General features: G+C 46.6%; 1 protein-coding gene across 1 annotated transcript in view; it reads left to right on the top strand.

Annotated features, from left to right (window-relative positions):
• Positions 1-25,129, top strand: part of Rnf213 (ring finger protein 213) — a 97,207-nt gene extending 72,078 nt beyond the window's left edge. Inside the window, exons 45-68 of the mRNA XM_032911975.1 lie at positions 1,199-1,368; positions 1,465-1,564; positions 2,785-2,896; positions 3,517-3,727; positions 3,929-4,119; positions 4,916-5,038; positions 5,642-5,752; positions 6,268-6,510; positions 7,191-7,272; positions 7,969-8,003; positions 8,893-8,987; positions 10,389-10,548; positions 11,243-11,411; positions 13,417-13,508; positions 13,955-14,206; positions 16,446-16,578; positions 16,800-16,883; positions 17,664-17,844; positions 18,060-18,261; positions 19,302-19,379; positions 19,947-20,141; positions 20,695-20,784; positions 20,872-21,050; positions 23,285-25,129. Of these exons, the coding sequence (XP_032767866.1) occupies positions 1,199-1,368; positions 1,465-1,564; positions 2,785-2,896; positions 3,517-3,727; positions 3,929-4,119; positions 4,916-5,038; positions 5,642-5,752; positions 6,268-6,510; positions 7,191-7,272; positions 7,969-8,003; positions 8,893-8,987; positions 10,389-10,548; positions 11,243-11,411; positions 13,417-13,508; positions 13,955-14,206; positions 16,446-16,578; positions 16,800-16,883; positions 17,664-17,844; positions 18,060-18,261; positions 19,302-19,379; positions 19,947-20,141; positions 20,695-20,784; positions 20,872-21,050; positions 23,285-23,438 (3,442 nt within the window). The 3' untranslated portion in view covers positions 23,439-25,129. The remainder of the gene's footprint in view (positions 1-1,198; positions 1,369-1,464; positions 1,565-2,784; positions 2,897-3,516; positions 3,728-3,928; positions 4,120-4,915; positions 5,039-5,641; positions 5,753-6,267; positions 6,511-7,190; positions 7,273-7,968; positions 8,004-8,892; positions 8,988-10,388; positions 10,549-11,242; positions 11,412-13,416; positions 13,509-13,954; positions 14,207-16,445; positions 16,579-16,799; positions 16,884-17,663; positions 17,845-18,059; positions 18,262-19,301; positions 19,380-19,946; positions 20,142-20,694; positions 20,785-20,871; positions 21,051-23,284) is intronic.
• The last annotated feature ends 2,339 nt before the right edge of the window (positions 25,130-27,468 follow it).

Here is a 27,468-nt window from a genome sequence, read left to right as displayed (position 1 = left end):
GAAAGCTTCCTCTTTTTTCCAACACAGTCTTTGACGATGCCAGCTCTTTGGTCAGCGTTCCTTGGGTGTAAGGACTGGTTTTAGAGAACTTCCACAAGCAATCCCAGAAGCAAGGCTTCCTGGACATCTGCCCCATAATCCCTTTCCCAAATAAGGCAGGCACCAACATGGAGACAGCAAATTTAGGAGAGAAGCCGGAAAGTCACAAAGTCCTTGGGAGAAAACCAAACACATAGGTGCAGCTTGGCCTCTTTTAGTGGGGAGGGCTGGAGTGGTGCTGGAGGTGGAACTGAGACTCAGCCCTGCCATTCACCCAACCCCTGCCCATCATGGCCTCCTTTGTATGTATATGTGTGTGCTCATGTGGGTGTATGTTCATGTGTATGTAAAAGAGTGTGTGTGTGTGTGTGTGTGTGTGTGTGTGTGTGTGTGTGTGTGTATCTTCCTTCATCACTCTACCTCATATTTTGGGACAGGGACCTCAGTAACACCTGCAGCTCACCTCTGCCTGGCTGACCAGCCAGTGAGGTCTGGGAATCCTCCTCATCTCCCCCACACACCCTCATGCTAGATACAGGTTCAAGGGCAGTACTGATGGGACCATATCCCCAGCTCCTCATCTGTGTGAACACAGCCTTAGTCTCTGCCTGAGGAGGAAGGTGCATCTGGTCCACCTTTCAGGAGATGGAGGAGCTGAGCCTCAGGTCTATGAGCCTCAGCAGCCCTGACTCTGCCCCATTTTATTTTCCGTGCTCTAGGACAGCCAATGGTCCAGACAATGATAGTGTCCTAGAAGCAGTCCTGGCCCTGTTGTAGTCTGAAGACCAGTTCTGATCATTGTTTTTTTTTTTTTGTTTTGTTTTTTTTTTTGGTTCTTTTTTTCAGAGCTGGGGCTCGAACCCAATGCCTTGCGCTTCCTAGGCAAGCGCTCTACCACTGAGCTAAATCCCCAACCCCAGTTCTGATCATTGTTAAGTTCATCTCATTTGTTTATTCAAAATCAAAATGGAGAAAACAAAACACAGCCTAGTTTTAATCCTAGCAATTAGAAGGCTAGTGTAGAATTGTGGAGTCCAAGGTCAAACAAACCTTAGTATTTAAACCAAAATACTATCCAAATACCCCATCCCTCTGCCTGGAATTACTGGGAAACACATTCTACAGTTTTTTTTGTCACAAGTCCCCCCTCCCTCCTAAGGAAAGCCATTGAGAAGCACGCCCAGTTCCGGCATATGTGCAACAGCTTCTTTGTGGACCTGGTCTCTACCATGTGCTTCAAGGATAACACTCCCCCTCAGAAGAGTGTGATTGACACCCTGCTGTCCTTGCTCTTCGTACAAAAGGAGCTGCTGAGAGATGCTTCCCAAAGTGAGTTCCCTTCTCCCCATGAAGGTGAAAACCAGAGTCTGTGCTCAGCTTCGCCCCATGATACGAACTATAGTCCCCCTCTCTCTCTGGCTGCAGGACACCGTGAACACACAAAGTCTCTGTCTCCATTTGATGATGTTGTCGACAAGACTCCTGTCATCCGCTCTGTGCTGTTAAAACTGCTTCTTAAGTACAGGTCTGTAGTGAGAATTTTGGTTTCTTGAAAAATACAGAAGTAGTATGGAAATACGTTTTCATTTTAATCCCAGGTGTGGGATGTGAGGCTGCTTCACACTCTCCGCAGCAGCTGACCTTGATTTGCCTCATGCTCTAGCAGGGGCAAGGTTTTTCCAGTTGCAGATAGTTTCTGCGATTGTCTGACATTTGGAATTCTGGGGGCTTTTCAGGAGGTAGTTAAATGCTCGGGCCCTGAGAGTTGGGCTGTGGGTTGGTGGGTTTGATGTGTAGTCTTGCTCAAAGAAACAACAAGAAATTAGGTATTCTGACAGCAAAGATCAAACTTGTCCCAAAAAACTCAATGCTCCTAATCACCAGGAAGTATTTTAATGATAACGCTGTCCCCTGCCCCCTCTATGAGCTGGGAGTTCATCTGTGGTCTGGAGAAGCTTTCTATTTAAGCAAACCCAGTTTACTTGAGGCTTGTGTGCTTATAGTTTTGCCCCATGGGCCGGTAAGTGTGGCCCAGTAGCAATTGATAGTTAGCAAAAAACTATGGTGTAGTTCTGGCCCCAGCCCCTGGCATCCAGTCTTGTGACACATCGGGGAAGGGACTTGCTGTCTAGCACCTTCTGAGCCCTGGTGGCTTGTGGGTCTGTGTTTTTCTGAAGATGGGCTGTGTCTGTCGGGTCAGAGGAGTAGAATGCACCCTGTCCTGGGGCAGATGTGCTGAGCCAGAGCTGCAGCTCTCCAAGTGTCCATGTGGTTCTGAACCCCAAACTCTCCCCAGAGTCCTATCAAGGCACCCTCAGCCTTTGGGTATCTGCAGTGGCATTCCTTCCGGTGCCTGCTGGTGAGTGCCAGCTCGTCACACAGAGCTGGGCCTGCTGGCACTTTCCTAACAACAGTGATCCTGGCACAGCTAAGCACTACAGTAGTTGCTACCAATGATACAGTTTAAATAGTTAAGTGAGAGTTTGCATTTTAGACCACAAGTTGATCCCACTTTGTAAGACTTAAATTTTTTTTTTGGAGGAGATCCATGGTGATATTAATGATTCTATCTGGGGTATTTTTCCCCAGTGTATTCTACAATTTAAATGTATCAATAGTGCAACAATTTTCCAAATGACCAATCGTGTGTCAAACATTCAGGTGCTGGGGATGCAGACTGATAGAGTACTTGCCTGACACATACAAGGCCCTGGGTTAGACCTAGCACTGGGTCTCTTTCCACAGCTTCCATGAAGTAAAGGATTACATCCAGAACTACCTGACCCAGTTAGAGAACAAAGCCTTCCTAACAGAAGACAAAACAGAGCTGTACCTGCTCTTCATCAACTGCCTGGAGGTATGATGTCGTTCTGCATTTCTTTTGGGAACTGAACCATGTGGTTCATACAGTGAAAGCATTTCTGAAAAACTACAGGATGCCACTGTAGTACAATAAAGAGATACTCTGTTCTGTGGGGGAGGGGACGGGGGACAAAACAGAAGAGTTCCAGAGCCACCCTCTGCAGTTGGTATACAGTCATGTTGTCTGATGGTGTTTCAGTACTGCCTGTCCCTTGGGGGCCACTGTGAAGTGATAGCGCTTAGTGATGTCCAGGCTATCACTGTTCTGTAAGTGAGTGACGTTTGCACAGTGGAGTTCCCCACTGACGCATTGCTTAGGCGGCCTAGAGCATGGCACAGGCTTGGCAGTGGTTATCCCCAGCTCATCACTCAGGACACTTCATATCATCCTTACATTAAGTACACATTTCCCTTGTAAATTTGTCTGTGAAAATCTTCTTGCCCTTGAATAGAAAGGGATGCTACTTTTCTATGATTCCAAAAAAAACCAAAACAAAAAACCCTCACTGAAGCTTTATTTCCCATGACCCTTTGCAGGCATGCTGTGGCAATTTTCAGAGGCAGGGGCTTGCTGGTGTGAACTAATGCCTTAGTCTCTATGCCCTCATTCCTCAGGACTCAGTATATCAGAAGACAAGTGCTGGCTGCAGAAATCATGAACGGGTTCTCAGAGAGGAAGGCCATTTCCTTAGGACATATTCCCCAGGACTGCGAGGCTCAGAGCCTGTCCGCACTGCTTCAGTGGAGTACCTGCAGGAAGTGGCCAGAGTCCGCCTGTGCCTTGACTTGGCTGCTGACTTCCTCTCAGAGCTTCAGGAAGGCTCAGGCAAGTCTCCTCTGTGGCAATCTTATAATTCAGAAGTCTGAGAACTACAGGAACCCGATCTTAGGACAAGGCTGTCCTCATCCACACCCTTTCCCCTGTAGTCTGTCATGATGGGATTACAGAGAACAGGCTTAAGTCCTCTAGCTGGCTTCATAGCAGAAGTTTGTCACTGTACCTCACCTGCTCTCTCTAAACTCACAGAACTGGCTGAAGATAAGCGGTGCTTCCTGAAGCATGTTGAGCAGTTCTGCACACGCGTCAACAATGATTGGCACAGGGTGTACCTGGTGAGGAAACTCTCAAGTCAGCGTGGGATGGAATTCGTGCAGAGCTTCTCCAGGCAGGGCCATCCATACCAATGGGTGTTTCCCAGGGAAGTCCTTGCACAGCAGGTGAGGAGCAGGGTCTTGGCCATGAAGGGCATGCTTCTTACAGTCTGTTTGCAGCATCCTGCAGCTAGACTTGGGGCAGAGGCTCAGCGTGCTGCCCACCTGTGTTTGCCCTGATCCATACGGGAAATGGTGGGCCTTTGTATCTGCTTCAGCATGAGTGTGTGCGTGCGTGTGTGTGTGTGTGTGTGTGTGTGCGTGTGCGTACGCGTGCGTGCGTGTGCGCGCGTGTGTGTGTTGTGAGGTTGTGTGTATTCATGTGCAGTTATTTAGGTTTGATTTCTTACTGGATACAGCTAAGGTAAATGAATGTTTCTGCCTTACGGCGACTGTGTCCTTCTACCTCTGGCAGGCAGAAGAGACTAGGAAAACAGAGATCAGAGCAATGACTGGAGGAAGTGTGGCTTTTAAGGCCTCACTGTAGCACCTTTCCTGGTGCTCAGAACTCATTCCTTCCTGTCCTAGGATCACCAAATGGCACTAAAACTCCTTGTTTTTCTTTCTTCATTATCATCATAATCATCACCACTGAGACTTGGGGGTGACAAATTTTATGTCACCTGGACTCCATAGAGTGCTGTGAGTGGAGAAAACAAGTAGCTACAAATCAGTCCAGGCCCTTTCCAGGCTTCCAGTCCACAGAAGAATTAGATAACTCCCAATGATGACCCTAGTGGTCCCTGTCTTGGAGGTCATTCCAAGTCTTGAAGGACAATCTGATACCTTTGTCTAGAGTTCTTTTCAATGTATCTCTTCTTTATTCCCACTGTGATTAACCCCTATACTACTGGAATTGCAGAAGGACCACCTAAGTCAGATGGACCGATACCTAGTCCATGGTGATGGATACAAGGCTGTTCGTGATGCAGTGGCCAAAGCTGTGCTCGACTGCAAGACCCTAGACGTTGGGAATGCTCTGTCGGTAAGATGGGTCTGGGCTTCTCTCTGATACCAGGAGGCACTACCTGGAGGTTTGCATCTTCCCTTACATACATCAAATGACAGAGTGAGAACTGAGTTGCCCCCTAGAGTGACACTACTAGAAATTCGACATTCATGACCTCCTGCCTTCACAGGAAACTGGTGGCTGGAACGGGTGCTAACATTTGAGTTAGCCAGTGTCTGTAACTGAGCCCCTGATGAGAAGCTGCTCCAACCTCACTCAGACCTGAAGAAGGCTAGCACACTGCACAAATTCCTTTGTATAGTTATAGCTAACTCAAGCTCCTTGATAATGATGTCAAGGTTTTAGAAGTCCGACCTTGGAACTGCTAAGATTCCTTCCTCATCTGAACCCTGCTCACCCTGCCATTGTTCCGGGAAGGAGGAAATAGGAACTCTGTCTGCTTCAGAAATGTTTCTGATGGTAGGGAAGTAGTCAGCAAGAGGACAGCTGCTGTCTGGCAATGAAGCACAGATTCCCAGAGTGTGTGCCTCCCCCCCCCCCCAGTAATGTAGTTCAATGTAAGGGCCTGACAAGTGCCACACATCCTTTAAATCTTACTTGATGTCTTTGCCTCTGCAGACCTGCAGAAGCCCCAAAGACCAGCAGACAGCCTACTTATTGTTGGCCTTGTACACAGAAGTGACTGCTTTGTACCGTTCCCGCAATGGCAGCCTCCATCCAGACTCAAAGGTGAGCAGGCCTACACAGCAGGGCTGTGTCCACAGTCTCATCTCATCACTGTCACAAACACACATTATGCTGGTAAATTCTACCTTACTAGAGGGAACATCTATCTGAACTACTAAAGCACACAGTAAAATTCTACTGCATTTTGCTTTTTCTTCGGTGCTTGGGATAGTGGTCTATATGCTGGGTAGCTAGCGCCCACCACCGAGCATCTGTTTTTCTGTTTTTGTGGTTTTTTTTTCAGACAAGGTTTTGCTGTGCACGTGTAGCTCAGACTGGCCTTAAACTCATGATCCTTGTCCCTCTGCCTCTCGGGGCCTGGGATTACAGGTGTGCATTACCACACCCATGTACAATGTTGGGTTTGGGGACTGGTATTTTCTTTTTCATGGTGTCATGTAGTCTGGACTAGTCTTTAACTTGAACTCTTGAGTCTCCTATCTCTAACCCAAGTGTTCAGTCCAGCCCTACAATGTGGTTTTGAAGCATGTTAATGTTAAAACATTTTTTCTCATCAGCAATTGGAGGCTATGAACAAATTCATTAATGAAAGCAAGATCCTCTCTGCTCCTAAGATCAACTGCTTTGCAAAATCGCTAGTGGCTAATACTCTGCCCCTGCTGCAGACCAGGTCTGCTAACGGCAGCCTGCGAGTAACAGTGACTGAAATGGCCATCCATGTGGCAACCATACTCCTCTGTAGACAAGACAAAGTTTTGGAACCCCTGAGGAACTTGGCCTTCTATCCCTTCAAAATGATGGTAAGATCACTTCTGTTTTCCCTCCATATCTTCAGGGCTTTGTCCCCATGGAAGACAAACCTGCTGACTTTCGAACTGTTAAATCCATCTGCCCACAGTGGTGGTGAAAACTTGGCCTGCCTCCCACAGACTCCTAAGCACTGTGTTAGTCAGGCTTCTCTAGAAGAACAGAACCAATGGCATGAATACATATTGAAAGGAGAATTGTATTTGTCAGATAGCTGTGTGTGATACAGTCTGGGTAGCCCTACAATGGCTGTCTCATTCTGGAGAGGCTGAGAACCCCATAGCTGCTCAGCCCCCTAGAGGTTTCCAGGAGACACTCTCATGTCAGGGATGGATGGCTGCAGTAGCAGCCAGAAGATGAACTCAGTACTAAAGTACAATCCACAGATGAGCTTGCCAGTAGGATGGGAAGGCAAAGGAGCCTCTCCTGGGACCTCCTTAGATATGGAAAGTAGGGTGGGTCTTCTCACTTCAAATAACCTGACTAAGGAACTCCCTCACAGGTATGCCCAGCAGTTTATCTCTTAGCCGATTCCAGATCCAATCAGATTAACAGAGAGATTAACCATCATAGGCATCCCTGGCAAATAATAAAGTCAATGCCCTCTTGCTTTGCTCTGACTGTACGGATGTGCACTCACTTGTTGTGACCTGTTCTGCTTCTGGGCTTTCAGAATGCTTTTCTTCCAACTATGCCTGAAGACCTGCTGGTTCACGCCAAGTTTTGGGAGGGCCTGACAAATGTCCGCTGGTACAGTAAGTGAGACTAACACAGACCTTGGGTTGTGCTTGGGGCCCACAGTCAGCCTTTGGTGGCTTACAGACCCGTGCTCTGCTGAGACTGGGTTGTCTCTTACGTCTAAGTCCAGAGAGAGCCCTTTGCAGTGCACTTGTGTGCTCTGGACATTGCATCTGAGAAAAGAGGGGACTTGGAACCACACTGAAGGTCAGACAACAAGACAAGTGCAGAACTGGAAGGCAAAATCATGGAGCCCAAGGCTTTGTGTGAATTTTGCTGTTGCTTTGAATAAATAATACTTTAGCAATAATAAATCCAAAGGCAAAATAGGTGGAAAATACTCTTTACCATGCTGTGGCATTCACTGTGAACTGGTGATCGTCTTTGCTTATTAAAACTAAGTTCAGGGGTTGGGATTTAGCTCAGTGGTAGAGCGCTTGCCTGGGAAGCGCAAGGCCCTGGGTTCAGTCCCCAGCTCGAAAAAAAAAAAAAAAAAAAAAAAAAAAACTAAGTTCAGACATTTCCCCTGAGCATATTCGTCTTCCACACTAAGCATGTATCACATACTTCCTCACAATTTTCCAGATAGTTCAAATTTCTAGGGAGATGCTGAGGCTGTGTCATACTTGATCAAGATCAGAGAGGGCAGAGCGTCGGCCCCAGTGGGTTATCTGGACCCTAACTAGCCAATGTGTGTCCTGTTCTTTTAACAGCTTGTCCCAACGGCCATCCATGCTCTGTAGGAGAGGTGAGTTTTGGTGTTTGGGATGGGGTTTGGTTAGGTGTTCCCCTAGTGCCGAGAAGAGGATGAAACCTTGGCGGGAGGATGAAACCTTGACCGGGTAAAACACAGACCTGTTCTCAGGACCATTCACGGTATCCAAGCAAGTAGCTACCTGTACCAAAGGCTTCTAGCCCAGGGTTCCTCCATGCAGCACCACAGGCGGTCTCCATTGTGAGCCCTGTTCCTTGCTTTTTAGAACAGTTAGCAGCAAGTGTGGCCTCTGCGCAATAGATAGAGATTTGAGTGGCAACAGCTACCTAAAGTGGGGCAAGTTAGATTATCTCCAGACACTGCTATAGAGCCATGAACCCCAGAGGACTGCTGGTTGGGACACCTGCATCCTCAGACCACAGAGCAGGGGTCGGCGACACTACAGAATGGGAAAGACACCCCATAGTTGGCCCATGAAGAAGAAAAGGAATCACCATCCTGTGAATAAACAGGCTGAGGCAAACAATTCACCGTTTCTGAGACTTTTGTACTTCCTGGTCCATGGAATGAGGCAGAAAAGGATTCTTCCTTCCTCAGGCTGACCCAGGCTCTGGGGGGTTAGGTAGTGAGGCCCTAAGATGAGTACAGGTGCAGAAAAGGAATGAAGAGCTGAGTGTAAGAGAGAAAGACTGTGCTTCAAGTTCTCCTACCCTGTTCAATCAATTTGTGACTCAAACTCAGTTTTATGTCTACTTTTCATAAAAGTTTGCATTTCCCCACTGTTAACATATGAAGAGTGTCCACCCTGTCCCCATATCACACTCCAGAATTATGTGCACACATAGGGACCATCCCTTTCTATGGCAGTGCAGGGTCACCACACATCAGCTCTTGTGCGTAAACAATACTGTGTTCACTCTAGTGTGGCCAGCCAATGGAAATGAGCATCTGTCCGGACTGTCGTGTTCCAATCGGAGGCCTCAATCACAAGCCGAGTGTGGGCTTTCATGTTATCAGGTACATAAGCTGTTTCCTTGCTAGTGATCAGCCTGGGCTTCAGGATGGCTTCTACTCTTTTTGTTCTAAACTGACACTGACTTGTGCCACAGGCACTATTGCCCTTCTGGATCTATATCGTGTGTGGCATCAGTGCCAAAGCCCTTGTCATTAGGAAATCATAAGGTGCTGTCACTGGTCCTAACCACAACATGGCTGGCATATGAACACTTAACAATACAGACATGTTCTGTGGGTCCTGGGCTTACTCCTTGTACAAACATTCTTCTATAAGCAGATGCCCTGACTTGGGAGGACAGTCAGGACCAACACCCTGAGGCAGTATTTGCCCATCTCGGCACATACCACCTAACTCGAACTTGTAAACCACCAACCTTAGTTCTCTCGAATCTTCCCACCTGTAGAAGTCGGGGGCGAGGGGGTTGTTTTGTTTTTTGTTTTTATGCATAGGATCTCATACTATATCCATGGCTGTCCTGGTACTTGCTGTGTGGCCCGGGCCTGCCTCAGCCTACTGAGTGCTAGGATTACAGGGGCATACCACTACACTTGGCTTGTTTTTTGTTTTTCCAAATGTAAGGAAAATAAATGACACACATTCAGGCTTTTGAAATATTGCCATGCCTTGGTTTGTGTGAGGGGTAGGTTCTCAGACACCCACAACATTGTAACATCCTTAGCAAATGCTGGCTGTTACATAAAATGGCACAGAGATCAGATAGAATGCCACTTCTCTCCCCATGTGCTCATAGTTTCTAGGCCAACAAGGCCTCTCACAACATGAGTGCTATAAGAAAGTCTAGATACATAAGTCTGACCCCACCGTTCTGACACAATGTAGCTCATTACTCCCTTACAATTGATTGGTGGGGCCTGTCTACAACACAATGTATTCTGGTGCTTCTGGTGTAGTTGAAGCTGCTCATCTCTAAGCTGTATGTCCTTGACATGCAGTGTGTTTGCAACTGGATGTACACACTGTATCTCCCACCTACTACATATGCAAAATGCTCTACCAGACCTTGGATCCCAAGTATTGGGAAAATGAGAAAAATATGGAAAATACAGGCATTGGTGGAATATGTTCCAAACTCTAGCTGCCCAGGGACAGATGCACACCTCTTTCCTGATGCCTTCTCAGGGGACAGCAGCAGCCATTTCATGTAGCTACTTTAAACTGAGTCTTGGGTTATTGGTCAGTCAGAAGAGAGGTCTGAAAAGACAGATAGGCAGGCATCCCAGGCCAAGAAGGAAGAGGAGGAGGATGACTATGACTTTTACTGTTGTTTCCTCAGAGCATAGAACCCTACCTCCAAAGTGCTGAGGGTCTGAAACGTCACCACAGAGCTTGGAAGGTTTGCCTCTTTCCATCTCCGCCTTGTCTCTTCTCTTCCTTTCCAGAAACAATGAGGATAGAACGCAGACTGGCCATGTGTTGGGGAATCCACAGTCCAGCGGTACAGCAGAAGCATCTGACCGAGGGCAGTCCCCGGTGGTCTTTATTCTCACCCGGCTACTCACTCATCTGGCTATGCTTGTGGGCGCCGCCCAGACTCCTCAGGTATTTGTAATGAGCTGCTCCTCGGGGTTCTCTTGAGCTGCTGGAGAAGAGCTTGCTGCTGTTTCCTGTCAGCTCTGTGTCTTAAGCCTGCTTCAGTGCCTGTGGGTTAAGAGTATGCTGCTGGGGCCTGGTCTGCCAGGTCATAGAAGCCTAGCCTTTTCCAACATGACACAGAATGGATGAAGTACTTTTCAGATTATGTAAAATCCATTTCTTTTTTTAAATTGATATCTCTTTCATGGTGCTCTAGAGACAAAAGTTCTACCATGGAAGGTTACCGAGTCCAGTTTTCTTTCTTTTTTTTAATATATCTTTATTTTATTTAATATGTTTTTATTTTATTTCCGGTTTTCTTTTTAACTGATACCAACTAGTTTTTTGCATTATGAGACCCAATGTTACTTGTATACAAGATGTAAGGATCCGATGATAGAGATTATTTTCAGAGAGCAGCATGGAGAAGCTAAGGCCATCCATAGTGGTCTCTACCATATGAATACTAGCTAAGAGGACAGAACATTCAAAGTCAATGTCTTAGATAATCCATAGCCAACATCTGCCTGTTCCTTCTACCACCTCTGCTGCTGTTTCATGCTTAGAAGTCATCCTCCGACTTCATGCTGGTGTCTTGTTCTTCCTGGCCTCTGCTGGGCTCACTGTCACTACATCTGAGATATTGTTTCATTACTCCCAGGCCCTGATGAATATCATTAAGCCTCCGGTCCAGGACCCACAAGGCTTCCTAGAGCAGCACATCCAGAGAGACCTGGAACAGCTAACCAAGATACTGGGCAAAAGTGCAGACGAGACCACCCATGTGGTGCACCTCATCCTCAGCAGCCTGCTCAAGGAGCAGCACCAGAGTAAGCAAAGGGGGCGTGGGGCTTGGGGAGGGGAGAGTAAGCTGGGCTAAGGAGTCACATCCCATGCCTCCTGAGTGAGTGAGTGAAAACCACAAACTTGATCTAAGCATGATAACCTGCCATCTAGTACTTGGGAAGCTGAGGCAGGAGTACTGTGAGTTCTCAGATAGCCTGGGCTTCACAGGACAATCCTTTTTTAAATAAAAAGAGAGGGGATGGGAGATAAAGAAGCCAGAACACCTACTAGAAGTTACTTTATTCTCAAAACACCATGCACCAAACAAGGACCTTTGACCTTTGGTACTTGGGAGTGTTTACACACAAGTGCAAATCTATTGTGTTGGAGACACATGCCAAGCAAGTATCACACCCAAGAATCAGTCATTAGCCTTGCTTCTGATTTTTACTAAAAATTCCATGGTTATAAACCAGTCTCCTAGTTGACCATGGGCTGTTTATGTTCACAATTTGAGAAAAAGAACTGCTCATTGAGCTAACATGTGTGTTCTGAGCATTTAAGTCTACCAAGAAAGGACATACAAGGTGATCTGATAAATAGCATTGAAGATGGCCTTAGTTTTTTAAAAGATTTATTAATTTATCGTATGTGTCTTCGTGCACACCAGAAGAGAGACTCAGATCACATTACACGCCACCATGTAGCTGCTGGGAATTGAACCCAGGGCCTCTGGCTACTACTCTACCAGTGTTCTTAACCATTTAACCATCCTCCAGGCTGTGAAGATGGCATTGTTAAGAATGACTTTTTCTTAACTAAAAGACAACCTTTTTGATTTTGGTGGTGCTGGGGATTAATGCTGGGGCCATGAACATGGCAGGCAAACATTTCTGTTCATCTGTGCCAAGGAAAGCCCCGCAGTGATCTTTTCAAACCACCAATGGGCAACAAAGGCATTGAGTGTAGTGTATTAAGTGTTGAGTGTATTTTATTAAGTATTGAGTGTATTTTATTAAAGGTATTGAGTGTATTGTATTAAGTATTGAGTGTGTTGTATTAAGTATTGAGTGTGTTGTATTAAGTATTGAGTGTATTTTATTTATTTATTTTTTTTTTTTTTTTTTTTTTTTTTTTTTTTTTTTTTTTTTTTTCCGGAGCTGGGGACCGAACCCAGGGCCTTGCGCTCGCTAGGCAAGCGCTCTACCGCTGAGCTAAATCCCCAACCCTTGAGTGTATTTTATTAAAGGTACTGAGTGTATTGTATTAAGTGGGGGTGCACACCTGCCTCAGTGCATGTGTGGAGATTGGACGACAACTTTTGGGAGTTGGTTCTCTCCTTCCACCCAGTTGGGAGAAGTCTGTCTTGTTGCTGCTGTTGCTCTGCATACTCAAGGACAGCTGGCCTGTGAGCTTCAGGCGAGTCTCCTGTCATCGCCCACCTTGCAGTACAGGAATTATAGGTGCAAGCCACTACGCCAGGTGTTTATGGGTCCAGGGGATAGAGCTCAGGCTGTCAGGCTTGCATAGCCACTGCTCTTACCCACCACCCCAACCTTTTGAAGTACGATAATAACAAGAAAGGGGCTGCCTGCAAACAGGACCCAATCTTCTAGGGCCTTCCCACCCAGTCTGCATTACAGAAATTTGCTATTTAGTAAAAGCTCATTTCATTGAAAGCCAGTTGTTTTGGTGTCATTTCACACAAATGGAGGTGTTCTAGAAGGCTGCTACAATATTAGCATCTACACCACCTTCATAGCTCTTGGTCTGTGGGTAGCAGCTAGAGTGGCTGATGGTGGCACTGGGCACCTCTCTTTGTTCTGAATGGCTTCGTGAGGACAGCAGTGATGTCGGAGGAATTGTCTCAAGGAATCATCTCGAAGACAAAGCAGCAGATGACTGCATCAGGGGCTGTTAGCATCCTTAGGGAGTTAGGGAGGCACTTCCTGTAGTGAACTCTCGGTTGGCACTATCTGGTACTTACCGGATGCAGGGTGGTACGGCTCCTATTCTAGGGCAACCCACATGTTCTTGTTTTATTTGTAGTGACATTGAATTTTACTGAAGTATTGTCAACCAAAGGATGCAGAAACAACTGGGAGAAGCATTTTGGAACTCTTCTTCTACGTGAACTGAAGGTGAGCTGTGATAGTTGCTTAGCACTTCAGTCTAGGAGTAGGGGTCTCCCATTCATCTGCTGAGTAGTCTGTATCCATCATCCCGGGGGAGGGACTGTAGGATGCTCCCCTGAGCCTCTGGTTTCACTGCCCTCAACGTACAGCTTGCTTGTTGTCATGTTAGAGAGCTAGGTGTGAGAGTATGAAGCAGATGGAATACTCTTCTGTCAGAGAGGAACGTTGCCGAGAGGAACTGAGCATTCCAGAAATACAGTGGGGAGCTGGAAGGAAAGCAATGAGTATGGCATCTTAGTCCTGTGTCCCCTGTATTCCGGGAGGCCAAATCCTACAAGTACTGTTACGCTATAACAGAAACCAGCAGTGGGACAGTCAAGGTAGGAGGGTAGCCACAGCCCATGTGCAGCAATGTCTCGATTCTAGAATTCTGTTTCATTCTCTTCATCCAGCATCTTGACAAAACCTTGCCAGCTATAAACGCTCGTATCAGCCAAGATGAGCGCATCAGTTCCAACCCTGTGACCAAAATCATATATGGGGACCCAGCAACCTTCCTGCCCCACTTGCCCCAAAAAAGTGTAGTTCATTGCTCGAAGATCTGGAGCTGCAGGACGAAGATTACAGTGGAGTACCTGCAGCACATCGTGGAACAGAAAAATGGCAAAGAAACTGTGCCTCTCCTCTGGCACTTCCTCCAGAAGGTACAAATGACTCCTGGTTGACCTCACAAAGAACCAGGAAGCCCTGAGCAGCTAACAGTGCTATCACTCTAAGGAAATATAGGTAGCAGGAAACTCAACGAGGCCTTTGCAGTCCCAGGGCCTCTAAAGTGTAGTCACAGATGAAGTAATACGTGAGTTGGTCAGTAGTCATCTGAAGAGAATGGAGGGCCAGGAGGTCAGCTGGCCACTCAGCAACAACAAAATGGGTACAGATCATCTGCAGTGTCTGCAGTGATGACAAACACTATTCAAAAGGTGAAAACGTCCAACTTCTACATCATCTAGGTACAGACTGAAGCTAGGGATGTGACGGACAGGCTCTGAGATGCTGCAATCTTGTCAGATCCAGGAACTCAGTTTCTGTTATCCACTGGAGTTCTGGTCACAGTGATCTTTCTTCTTACTCTGAGGACCATTGTTGGTCACAAAAGTAACTGCCTCATGTCAGTGCTATGACTTCTGTCAGGTTGTTTTCTTTGGCTGAGGAAGCTTTGGAACAATAACTACTAATGTCATTTTGCTTCCTCAGTTTCTCACACGCTCGGTCAGTCACACAAGCACAAGAGACCCCTTCTTTATCTTTTTAATTTTTATAATTATACACATTAATTGGGTTCATTGTGACATTTCTAACACATGCACACAGAATGCACTGATGAAGCCCAACCTTTCTTTCTACCTCTTTCCTCCATCTGTTACTCAACAGAGGAGCTGAGAAACTGTTACAATGATCAAATCACATTCTTTCTGTCTGCATGGAACACACTGAGGCACTCACTGGAGAACAATAGAGTAGTACAGTTGTTACAATCCCACCTCTAAGTCAACTTTTAGCTCATGTATATGAGTGTGTTATACTTATCTTCCTGTCTGTGACGTATTTCACTTATTAAAGTGACCTCTTGGGGCTGGAGAGATGACTCAGTGGTTAAAAGCATTGGCTGCTCTTCCAGAGATCCTAAGTTCAATTCCCAGCACCTACATGGTGGCTTACAACCACCTATGACGTGACCTGAGGCCCTCTGTTGGCATGCAGGCAAGCAAACATGCACAGAGCACTTCTATACAAAGGATTAATAAATCTTTCAGATAAGTGACCTCTAAGCCAACTACAGCCATTTTCCTTCAGACGGCAGGAGTTTGCTTATCTTAAGGTCAGAGGTTGAGTGTCCTCCTTTGTGACAGACACCACACGCACTGTGCCTATTCATCTGCTGACAGGCATCTAGGTTGAAACTCTTAGCTGTTGTTACGGAAGTCACAGAAAGCATGGACATGCACATGTATCTTTGGTCTACTGATCTCATTTACTTTGAATATATAACCAGAAGAAAGGCTAGACTGTTCGGTAAATAATATTTACTTTTTTTGAGGACTCTCCATACTCTGCCAAAATAGCTGTTCTAATTCATATTCAACTAGCAATGTTAATCCTTTTTCTCCACATCCTGGCCAGGGTTTGACACTGACTATTTTTTTCCACTGGCCTTCTGCCTGGGTGAGATAGTATTTCAGTATATCACTGATTGGCCTTTCCCTGATAACTAATGATACTGGACATTTCTTCATACACTTGTTGGTCATCTGTATCTCTTGAGAGGATCAGTTCATTTGCCCACTGTCAATGGGACTCTTTGGCTATTGTTCTTTAGTTCTTACATACTCAGGACAGGAGCCTTTTTGGACAAATGTTAAGTCTTTACTTCTTTCCAGTAATTCTCTTTGCCCCTGTTGACTATTTCCTTTGTTGAACAGAAGGTTTTCAGTCACTTGCCACCTCACTTTCTCAATCGGTGCTTTAGGATCCCTATCCAGAAATGACTCTTCACTCCAGCACATTTCCCGTTTTCTTCTGGCAGTTTTGGGTCTTACATTTGGGTATTTGATCCATCCTGGGTTGATTTTTGTACTGGATGAGATAGGATTTAATCCTCAAGGCAGCTCTCATTAGGTTTTGGTGCATAGGTTTGGCTCTGGGTGTCAGGGCAGAGAGTAGAACAGTGTTAACACTGCAAGCCATTTGTGGGTACTTAAAGAATGAGATGGCCCTTTACCTGTTTCTAAATTCTATGATATGTCACCATATAAAATAGAGCACTGAACAGATTAAATCAGCAGTATCACTCCCCCAAGCACCCACAAAATATGTATGCACATGCCAGCTAGCGTTTCTTAGGGAAATAGAGGCATCACTACTAAAACCATCTTCCTTTGGCAGGAAGCAGAACTAAGGCTGGTGAAATTCTTGCCGGAGATCTTGGCCCTGCAAAGAGACCTAGTCAAACAGTTCCAGAATGTCTCAGAAGTTGAATTCAGTTCCATCAGAAGCTTTATCCACAGTCACCATTCAGGTATGACTCTACTGAAGCTCTAAAATGAAGTCAGCACCATTTGTGTTTAACAGATAAAGGGATGAGGGCTCAATAGCAGGCCATTGGGCCCTAAGCATGAATAGGAGATGAAGAGACCCTAATTCTAGCTAGCCAGGCTGCAGCAGGAAGGCACAGAGCTGCTGTAGGTCAAAACAGACCTTGGCTGTATTGTCATAGTTCTGAAATGCTTTGCTCAACAGATGGGCTGCAAAAGCTGTTACATGATCGAATCACTGTCTTTCTGTCCACGTGGAATGCACTGAGGCGGTCTCTGGAGACCAACGGTAAGTGTCCTCCTCCCTCTAGCAGAGCATCACAACAGGATGTGCTGTGCATACACTGCTCTGATGCTCAGTGTTGCCCGTCACGGCCAGCACCACGCAAGCTCTCTAGGTGTCTTCAGATGGAGTTAGGGTTTCTATTACTGTGATGAAACATCATAGCCAAAAGCAAGTTGGGGAGGAAAGCGTTTATGTGGCTTATTTCTTTTTCAGCACCATATCATCACATGAGGTCAGGACAGGGACAAGGTGGGAACCTGGAAGCAGGAGCTGATGCAGACACCAGGAGGATAGGGGAGACGTAACTGCTTCCTACGTGTTCCCCAGGGCCTGCTCTTATAGAGCCAGGACCACCAGTGCAGGGAATGCCCCACTCACAATGGCTTGTCCATCCTCTATAAGTCACTAATTCAGAAAACACCCCATAGGTTGCCTACAGCCAGCTCTACAGAGCTATTGTCTTACTTAGGCTGCCTCTTCTCTGATGACTGTAGCTTGTGTCAGGTTGACAAAAATAAAGCCAGCCAGCACAGAGGGCCTGGGAGAAGTATGGTGGCCTGAGAGCCTTCGTCTTCTTGAATCCAAAAACTGGGTTTCAAGAAAGAGTTGGGTTATTGAACACCTGTCAGCATGTCCATGTAAAGACAAGACCTTACATAGGCTCCCTGCTCTGTGTTAGATGGGATGACCATGTCTGCTCTGCACGTCTCTTCCTCCCCTCACCTTGATGCTATGACTAAGACAGCTTACCTATCTACCAAGGAATGATCTTGTCATTTCTAGGTGAGATCAAGCTACCAAAAGATTACTGCCGTTCTGACTTGGATCTGGATGCTAAATTTGAGGTCATCCTTCCACGGCGACGGGGCTTAGGCCTCTGTGGAACTGCTTTAGTCAGCTACTTGATTAGCCTGCACAATAAAATGGTCTACGTGGTGCAAAAGCTCTCCAATGAAGACAACAGGTAGGTGTACAAGTCAGCAGAACATGGTGTTTGCCCAGCCCTAGGCTCCTGAGCCTCCTCCACCTTCTGCTCTTTCCATGGCAGAGCCTCCCTTGGCCATTCTCTCCAGAGTGGCCCCTAGACATGCAGCTCTCACCTGTTCAGACCACACAGGCTCAAACAGGAGAGTCCCTGTGTGTCTGCTCTCGACATCCAGCATGTGTCTTGTCCCTTAGCTACTCTGTAGATACCTCTGAGGTTGCTGACCTGCATGTCATCAGTTATGATGTGGAGCGGGACCTGAATCCACTGATCCTTTCCAACTGCCAGTACCAAGTGCAGCAAGGTGGGGAAACCTCACAAGAGTTTGATCTAGAGAAGATCCAGCGGCAGATCAGCAGCCGCTTCCTCCAGGGCAAGCCTAGGCTGACCCTCAAGGTAAGCTGAGTCTGCCACTAGCTAATGTGCTGCTTAGTTATGTCAAGAGGAAGGTACCATTCCGGTGTTCTGAGGAACAGAGAGTACACTGTGCCACCCACAGTCTCTCCTGTATCATCTTCCTGGTCAAAGCATGCATGGCCACAACTGCATCAGCCTCCTGACTATGGTTATTCTCTCAAGCCCTTTGGTGCCACCTTCTGCATCTCAGTCCCTCAGAGACGTTCTCCAGTCTCTACGGACTTAGCGTTTGGTTTTTCTGCCATTGTTAATGGCACCACCAAGGAATCTGCCATTGTTGCCCTGTTCCTCAGCACTCTACACCCAAGGGCCAGTGTGTCCCCTGTGTGTCCTCACCTTTAACTGCCATGGCATACCTGTCATTTTAGCCGTCTGACACAGTGCTCCCTGGGTCCTCTGTGCTGGACACCCTGCATGGCCTCCCATTGCCTCCCTTCACTTGGCCTTCACAGAGCCTGTGGCTCCAGCTCAGTTTCCAGTTACCTCAATTGTCTGCCCTCACACACAGGATTTCTGCCACCTCTTGAACACAGTGGCAGAGCCACATTCTTTTCCTTCATCTGGACTGCTCGGATCCTTCCAGTCCAGTCAAATACATTACATGTAGGTTATTCATTTCCACAGCATCTATAAGTTTATTATATGGCTTACAGTTAGGCTGTGACTTGGACCACAGAGCTATTTCTGATTCACTGACAGCCCTGCTGTCTTATGAAGTGACTCCCTTGGTGGATGAGCTATCCTCTTACACCTGCTGCTCCCGCTGCCCCTTGCACACTCAGTGTGCTGTAGTATTCTGTACGGCAGGATCTCTGAAGCCACTGTAGCAAGGCTTCGCTGTTGTGTCATTGTTTCCTAAGATGGCATCTTCCGAACAGACGTTCTGGGGCAACACCTCGGGCTTTATCAGGAATGCCTTGAGTAGCTGGTTGCTGCTGCTGAGTCACTGAGGGAAGATACGTTTGCCGTCTATGAGAACACTGTGGATTTCATCTCTAAAACTTTCTCTCTCGCTGTAGGGAATACCCACCCTGGTGTACAGACGGGACTGGAACTATGAGCATCTCTTCATGGACATCAAGAACAAAATGACACAGGTGCTCTTGATAGCCCTTGTCTCTTGCTGGGAGGCTCTGTCTACCAAAGATAGCCCCAGTTGCATCGCATGTCTACTGTGAACACTAGCGTCTCAGTGTCTTCATAAGAACCCAACCCTGAGACCCCTGTGAGCCCAGTGCTTTCCACAAAAGAAAGCAGGACAGCAGATCACCAATTTTTTTAGCTGAGTCTAAACACACTGACTGACATCCTGTGGGGCTGGTTTCTTGGTGCTGTATCAGTTATGTGAGCTGAAGAACTTAGCATGTCCTTGAACACAGCCAAGGAACGTAAGGTGTCTTTGCTCTTTCCCAGCAATTCTGAGGGGAAGATGACTGGCTGTACTCCTCACAGTGTTGTTTTGAGGTTGTTTTGAGGTTCTATGAGTTTGTGTCTATTTCTGTGGAATCTGGAGTGCTGCCGGCACTTAGTGAGTACCAAGCATCAGGCTAATGCCTTCTGGAGAGCCTGTCCCATCTCTAGCTTCAGCATGACAAAGCTAACCTCTTCTCAGTTGGTGAGAAACAAGCCCAACCATAACCCCAACCTTCCATTTTGTTCCCCAGGACTCACTCCCTAACTCAGCCATCAATGCCATCAGTGGACAGCTACAGTCCTATAGTGATGCCTGTGAAGCTCTGTCTATTGTAGAAGTCACTCTGGGTTTCCTGAGCACAGCTGGTGGGGATCCTAGCATGGAGTTGAATGTGTACATCCAAGAAGTTCTACAGATGTGTGATCAGACATCTCAGGTCTTAAAGGTAAGCACTAGTGCCAAGCTTGGTGGTACACCAGTACTCCAGCACTCAGGAGGAAGAGGTAGGGAGATTGCATCTCCCAGGCCAGCCTGGGCTACACAATAAGTTCCATGCCATACAAGGCTTCTGAGTAAGACCATGTCTCTAAAGAGGGAGGTGAGTCCTGTTGGAAAGTGTTGCATGGGAAATTAGCATGACCCTTGCCAAAAACTCCTGCTTGCTCCCTGACTAATTCCATCCTGTATCTATCAATGTGAGAACTTCCCAAAGCGAGAAGAATCAAGAGCATTCCTTACACAATCAGTCCACCTTGAACACAGCATACTTGGATCAGTAGACTGACACATGCTCCATGATGTCATCTAGGCAGGGCTCACCATCTGTGAGCACTGCAGATCTGTACAGTGGGTGATTTCATGAAGAGACAGGCATAGGTCAGGTAGATAAGTCTCATGACAAGGAGAATAGAATGAGTTCAAGACAGAAATGGGGGGATGTGCCTGTGATGTAGCATTAGATTCCGTAATGCACATGGGTTGCCCTGTTCCTCTTTCAGGCCTTAAATAGATGTCAGCTGAGACACATCATTGCCCTCTGGCAGTTCCTATCTGCACATAAGTCAGAACGGCGGCTTCGACTGAAGAAAGTGAGTCTCACCTCTGCTTTCCACCATGGAGGCGGCGGCAGCGCTCTTCCAGGTCTTAACGTAACACTGGTCTCTCCTTCACCTCAGGAGCTATTTCGGGAAGTTGATGTGAAATACAAAGAGGACCTCAGTCCACGGCACGCAAGACTCCTCAGCACATTCCTGAATGAGGCAGGCCTAGACAGCTTCCTCCTGGAGCTCCATGAGATGATTGTGCTCAAACTCAGGGGTGCCCAGGCTGAGAGCAGCTTCAACCCCAGTTGGAGGTATGGCCTTGTATAGCTGCTGGGGCCTCCCCTAGGCTTGAAGATAGCCCTGCCCTAGCCAAGGCTCTTTCTATTCCCTTTCCACGCCCTTGGTTCTTTGTCAACTTTGTTTGCTTTCGTTTTCAGTTTTTCAAGACAAAATTCTCCATGTAGCTCTGGCTGTCTGGAACTTACTCTCTTTAACAGGCTGGCCTCAGGGTTGGGGATTTAGCTCAGTGGTAGAGCACTTGCCTAGCAAGCGCAAAGCCCTGGGTTCAGTCCTCAGCTCCAAAAAAAAAAAATTAAAATTAAAAATTAAAAAAACAGGCTGGGGCTTGGGATTTAGCTCAGTGGTAGGCGCTTGCCTCAGCAAGCACAAGGTCCTGGGTTGGGGTCCCAGCTTTGAAAAAAAAAAAAAAAAAAAAAACAGGCTGGCCTCAAACTCAGATCTGCCTTTGCCTCTCTGCCTCTGTCTCTGCCTCTGCCAGGATTAAAGGTGTGCACTACCACAGCAGGCTTCTTTGATTAGTGTTTTCTATTTGATTTTAATTCCTTGTGATTAAAAGAAAAGAAAAAGTCAGAGGTTAGAGTGTACAAGGGTGGGGACTTGTGTTTAGATCCTAGGCACCCACACCAGAACCTGAGTGTGGCTCCCTATGCCTGTAACCCCACCACTTGGTATACGGTGGGAACAACAAGCAGAGTCTGGGAACTCACAGGCCAACTGACAATCAAAAGCAAGATTCACGGTTCAGTAAGAACCTGCCTCACAGAAATAAGATGGAAGGAGTCAGACATAAAATGTCACCCTTGGGCCTCTGGACACACATGGACACACATGCATATGTGTAACATACCACACACACAAAAAGGCAAGAAGTCAGGGCAGAAGACTGGGGGTGTAGCTCACTGGTAGAGTGTATGCTCCCCAAACAAAGAGTCCTGGGTTCATTCCTCAGTACTGCATAAATGGGGCATGGTGACACATACCTACAATCCCAGCACTCAGGAGATTAGGACTCAGGTCATCATCAGCTACACAGCAAGCTTGAGGCCAATCTCTGAGCCACATGAAAATAACAAAACTCATATTCTCCTCATAACAAGTAGAATTATTATGTAAACAAATGCTCGCTTTAACGTTGATAGCAAAAGTCACACCAGTGTGTAAAGGCACACAGGTAGTCCTCTCCTCCAAGTGTGTCGGTCTGGTGGCCCAACACCCGCATGTCCTTGCCATCTGTACATCTCTACTCTGGAGACACTCAATGGCCAGGCACATTTTACACTCATAAGCTGTTTGTGTATGGCACATTGGATTGCCACCTGACAGTTTTTGTTTATTTGGGGGAGGGTGGCTTATCTTCTTTTTATTTTCTATTATATATATTTGTGTATGTGTCAGCAGTTTCATGTCTGACTCCTTGGACCTGGACCTGTAGAGATGGTGTGAGTCAGTCACCAGGAGGGTGCTGAGGGTCATTCTCAGGCTCTAGGAAGAGCAGCCAGTGCTTGTAACTCCCCAGTCCTCTCTCCAGCCCTGGCTATTCATCTCTTAATGGTTTGAAAGCTCTTTGTATAGAAAGAAACTAACCTTTTCTCAGTACTACAAGTATTCTCAAGCTTTCTGGTTTTTTGTTTGTTTTTTTTTTCTCTTTCTCTTTTTTCTTTCTTTTTTCTTTTTTTCGGACCGAACCCAAAGCTTTCTGTTTTATGAAATAAAATCTGATAATTTTTCTTATAAAGCATCTACAGGGAAAACACAAGCAAGAGTCTGCTGTACCATGTCCAGTTTATAAAACAGCCCTCTGAAGCCAGGCGATGGTGGCACACCTTTAATCCCAGCACTAGGGAAGCAGAGGCAAGCAGATCTCTGTGAGTTCAAGACCAGTCTAGTCTACAACAGTGAGTCCAGGACACCCAGGGCTACACAGAGAAACTCTGTCTTGAAAAAACAAACAAAAAACATCAGCCCTTGGGCCTGGGCTCCCAGACCAGCACAGGAGCTCAGCCCTTGGCTGACCTAAGAGTCGCAGCATGTCAAGTCTTGGCAAGCATCTTGGTCCTCTTTTTTTTTTTTTTCTTTTTTTTTTTTCAGAGCTGGGGACCGAACCCAGGGCCTTGTGCTTGCTAGGCAAGTGCTCTACCACTGAGCTAAATCCCAGCCCCCATCTTGGTCCTCTTGAACCAGAAAGCATTGCCACTGGCTGGACTGTGATGTTACAAAAACTCTCTCTTGTTCTTTGATTTCACAGCCTCAAGGATACTCTAGTAAGTTACATGGAGACTAAAGACAGTGACGTCCTTACAGAAGTGGAGTCCCAGTTCCCAGATGAAATACTCATGTCCAGCTGCATCTCAGTGTGGAAAACAGCTGCCACAAGAAAGTGGGACAGGCAGTCAAGGTAGAGCAGTTCAGCCTTCAAACCCAGCTGGAAAGAACGGTCTTCCCCACCTCCCTCCACAGCTCCCAGTATGGACTGTGGCCTTTGTGTGACGGAAAGTGTGGGTACAGACTGGATTCAAGGCCACACGAACTGTACAATGCGACAGCTCTTTGAAAGACAAGCTGTTTCTGGAACATGTGCCTATTCCAGAACTTAAGTGTGACTGTTAATCAGCTGCCTCCTGAACATTCCAGAAGAAAGGAGAACTGCAGTAAGGCCACACCCAATACTGATCCTCCTGAAGATTGCCAACCTCTTACCTCATATACCATGGCTACCACTTTACTGCACAGAGAGAAAAAACTCAGGATAGTCAATTTTTTATTCTATTACTTATGTATAAAAGAATCTCAGTTTATTCTTTCTTCCAATCCCTTAATTTCTAAGTAGTATACACATATCTCTTGGTTTGCAAGATATATGGAAATTGCCACACTAACCCAAGGAAATCCAAGGTGCTGATAAAAACTATGAGGCCTCATGAACAAGATCTAATGTAAACCCACCATGAGTCACTGCCAAATACTCACTGAGAACACTGGACAGAGAGTGAAGGAGGAGGAGTGCATTGGCGAGCTGGAACTAGAGGTGGGTGGTAGAGTACTTGCCTACCATAGGTAAAGCCCTGGGTTCTTTCCCCAGCACTGCAAGTGGGAGACAAACAAACAATAAAACAGTCGACTGAAGCCAAATCTCACGTCTTGAGATTCCTAATGAGGATGTGTTAGTGTAAGCTCTAATCAGAGGTATTTGGGAACTGCGAACGTAGCTCAGGTAGAGCCCCTGTCTAGCATCTGTGGTTCCTAGCACTGTTGAAAGGAAAGGTACGGGGGAGTACTGTGGAGAGTTGCTGATCGTATAGCTGTCTAATAAGCAGGCAATGTGATCTTACCTTCCCTGAGCACACAATTATCTGGCCCTTTCTTTGAGTCTCGGCCAAGGCTGAGACCAAACCAGTTAAAGAGAAAGCAGAAAAAGACCCTCCCCCCAACCCCACACTCCCTCTGCCCATCTCACTGTAATCACCTTTGGTTCCCTCCATCCCCCTGGACTAACCCTATTCCTGGCAACTCTCCACCGTCCGCAGTGGTGTAAGAACACAGTGTTTACAGGTTGGAAGTTGTTTCCTTCACAGACTCAATAAACTTGAACTCTAGGCTCACGTACTTTGAGCATCCATGGACTCAGCCCTATCAGCAGGAGGTGCATCTGGAACCATGCTGACATTCTATTCTCTTCAAGCTTGGTGTGGGGACCAGACCCTGGCAGTAGCTCATTTCAGCTCTGCACTTAGAGCAGTGGTGATCTTTTCTTCTAAACTATGAGAGTACCTGTCCTCAGATGTCTGCATCCCAGGTTTTTTGGGTACAGGGCTTAAAGAACTTGCCAACTTGGCCTTGGAACCCCTGTGTTTCATCAAAGGACAGCTTAGCCCCACACTTCTTGCTGTAAGGCCCTTTTGGCTTTGAACTAAGCATTTTTTCTGTCATGAAGAATTTTATTAAGATGTTTTATTTTGTATGCTATGCTTTTAAAGTCATCACTGTCTGTGTAGTAGAACCCACCGTGTCTGTACAAATGCATGGATCTAACACTGGCAAAGCAAACTGCATTGTGTTTGCCACACCCACTTTAATAAACTTGAACGTCACAGCTAAGAGTCCTATTTGGGCTGGGGAAATGGCTCAGTGACTAAGGGCATTTGCTGCCAAGCCTGACAATTTGAGTTCAATCCTTGGGATCCATGTGATAGAAGGAAAGAACTGGTTTCTCCAAGCATTTGCAAGTACATGCACACAGTTTCTTTCATTTAAAAAAATGGATTTAAATTTTTAAAATCCTTTTGAAGGCAGGGTTTACATTTATGACGCACAGCTTTTTGAAATGGTTTTGGTTTTCTGTGGGAATGTTCCTGCCGTAGTATCCAGTAGGGTTCAGAACAAAACCTACACTCTACATCAGCACATGGGGTGATACTTTCCTTTCCTCTGAACAAAGGGACAGCAGGACTCTCATTTATGATAGAGACAACACTGCTCAGTCTTCTGCCACAAGGAGCCGCACTGACGATACCCGCCAGCAAGTGAAGATGTGCTGACTCAGTGAACCGGGCAGTGGATAAGGAAGACCCCTTAGGAATAGGAATTAAACGCAGGGAAGCGAAGCACTAATTCAAAGTCCATGCCTTTCCTAAACCATCGTAAGATTTGCTACTTGTTAACTGAAACAGCCATGAACTACTTCAGCTAACAGAAAGTTCCAGTGGTAAACAGTAACCATGAAGAAATCAGTGGCTCAGAGGGCTCAGCCAGGACACACAGTGACCCACGTCTGGGTGCCCCAAGTGCACCAGGTGTGAGGGGAAACATCTCTCATGTGGTACTGTTCTGTGACTTCCTGGCTCCTCTGTCATATGGTGCTGTTGTGTGGCTTCCTGGAGAGATGTGAGCAGACATCTATTCACCCCTAACAACATGTTGACAAACAGACCACAGAAATGGCTCCAACAAGTCGAGCTTAGGTACAGGGTACAGGTGACTCAAAGGCTGACATGGCCAACCACTTCAATGGGTAACGACATCCACTGGGTAACAAGTTATCTAAGCTGCACCCTGGGGCTCCCTGACCCAGTTCACATCTCCTCAAGTCTCTTCTCCCCCAGCAATTGCTGGTTGCTTATAGAACCTTGGAGACAGTCAACAAGTCCTGGGAATTCTGGGTTTCATGCCTAGTAAGTTTCTCCTAAGCCTCATTCTGCTTCTCAGGAGCCAGGGTTTCAGTTAGGAGCAAATATCTCCATGCCAGATGGATGTGTTGAATGTCAAGCTGCAGAACCAACTACCTGGAGAGGTGATTGCTGGCCCAAGAAGAAAGCTAAAGGCTCTGAGCTCAACACCAAGCAAGCAGCAAGCAGCATCTATATTGCACTCTGCACATTCCTGCTCCCTTAGTTTGCTACATAAACCTAGGTGTGGGATGATGTCACAGGTGAGGCAGGTACAAGACAGAAGAAGCCTGTCATTGGACAAGAAGGAAGGGTGGGCGGGAGAAATGTCTGAGGGAAGGAGAGGAGACTGGAATGGAAAGGGGAAGAGACAGAAGAGGCAGAGACGCTGCAACGGAGAGAACATGGAAGCTGACATTAAGATTCCACTCTGTGTATTTACAGGTTGTTATGAATGTTCTTAAGGGATGGATGTGTATAGGGCTTTGTATGTTTAGGTGGGCAATTATGTCTTATCAATTGCATCAAAGGTTATTGTGTTGTGTGTTCTTTCATGTAGTGATTTAAGTGTAATGGAGTGTGGGGAGGCTAGAGACACTGAGCCGCCATGGAGTTGGGATATGTGTTTCTGGCATGAAAACCTGCCTTGGGAACTAGATAGAGAGATTGTTCCAGGCTCAGAGAGAGGCCTTCGGCAGTGTGATATGGGATGGAGCAAAGCAGGTAAGAAGCTTTGCTGACTGAGACTTAAGATGTCTAGCAGATATCTTGGCACTGGGGTGCTGGACCTAGAAAAAAGACTTTTTATTTTTTATTATACTTTTACAACACCACCTAGGCACAAGCATTCAGAATCTGCATGCAACTGGACAACGAACATGAGGAAAGCATCTTTCTCCTGAGAGCAATGCTGGCAACTCTCACCTCTCACTCTGGCACGGCACACCCAGAATGTCTCAGAGCCATCGAGGCAAAGATGAGGAAGAGCACGGGGTGTTTCCTCTCTTGTCTGCAGGCTTGATGACTAAAGCTGGCCATGTGATCTCTTTAAACTTCAGGTTTTTCCTCTGCAAAATGCCTTGCCGATCTGTGGTGAAATAACACAGGGCAGATAAGTGACAGCACAGTGGCTGGTACACAGTGAGCACTGGAAAACCTCAATGGAAAACCTGCTGGCTTTCAAGTCCTGTCAGCTGTGTTCCAGGAAACCTTTCCCAAACCACACGCTCTAGTTTGGTCTAATCTAGACTTTTATATTTTCCTCTTG

Source organism: Rattus rattus, chromosome 9 (genome assembly GCF_011064425.1).
Source record: "Rattus rattus isolate New Zealand chromosome 9, Rrattus_CSIRO_v1, whole genome shotgun sequence".
NCBI classification, from domain to species: Eukaryota; Metazoa; Chordata; class Mammalia; order Rodentia; family Muridae; genus Rattus; species Rattus rattus.
Note: the sequence above shows the minus strand (reverse complement) of the source record. Positions and strands in the feature narration are given on the sequence as shown.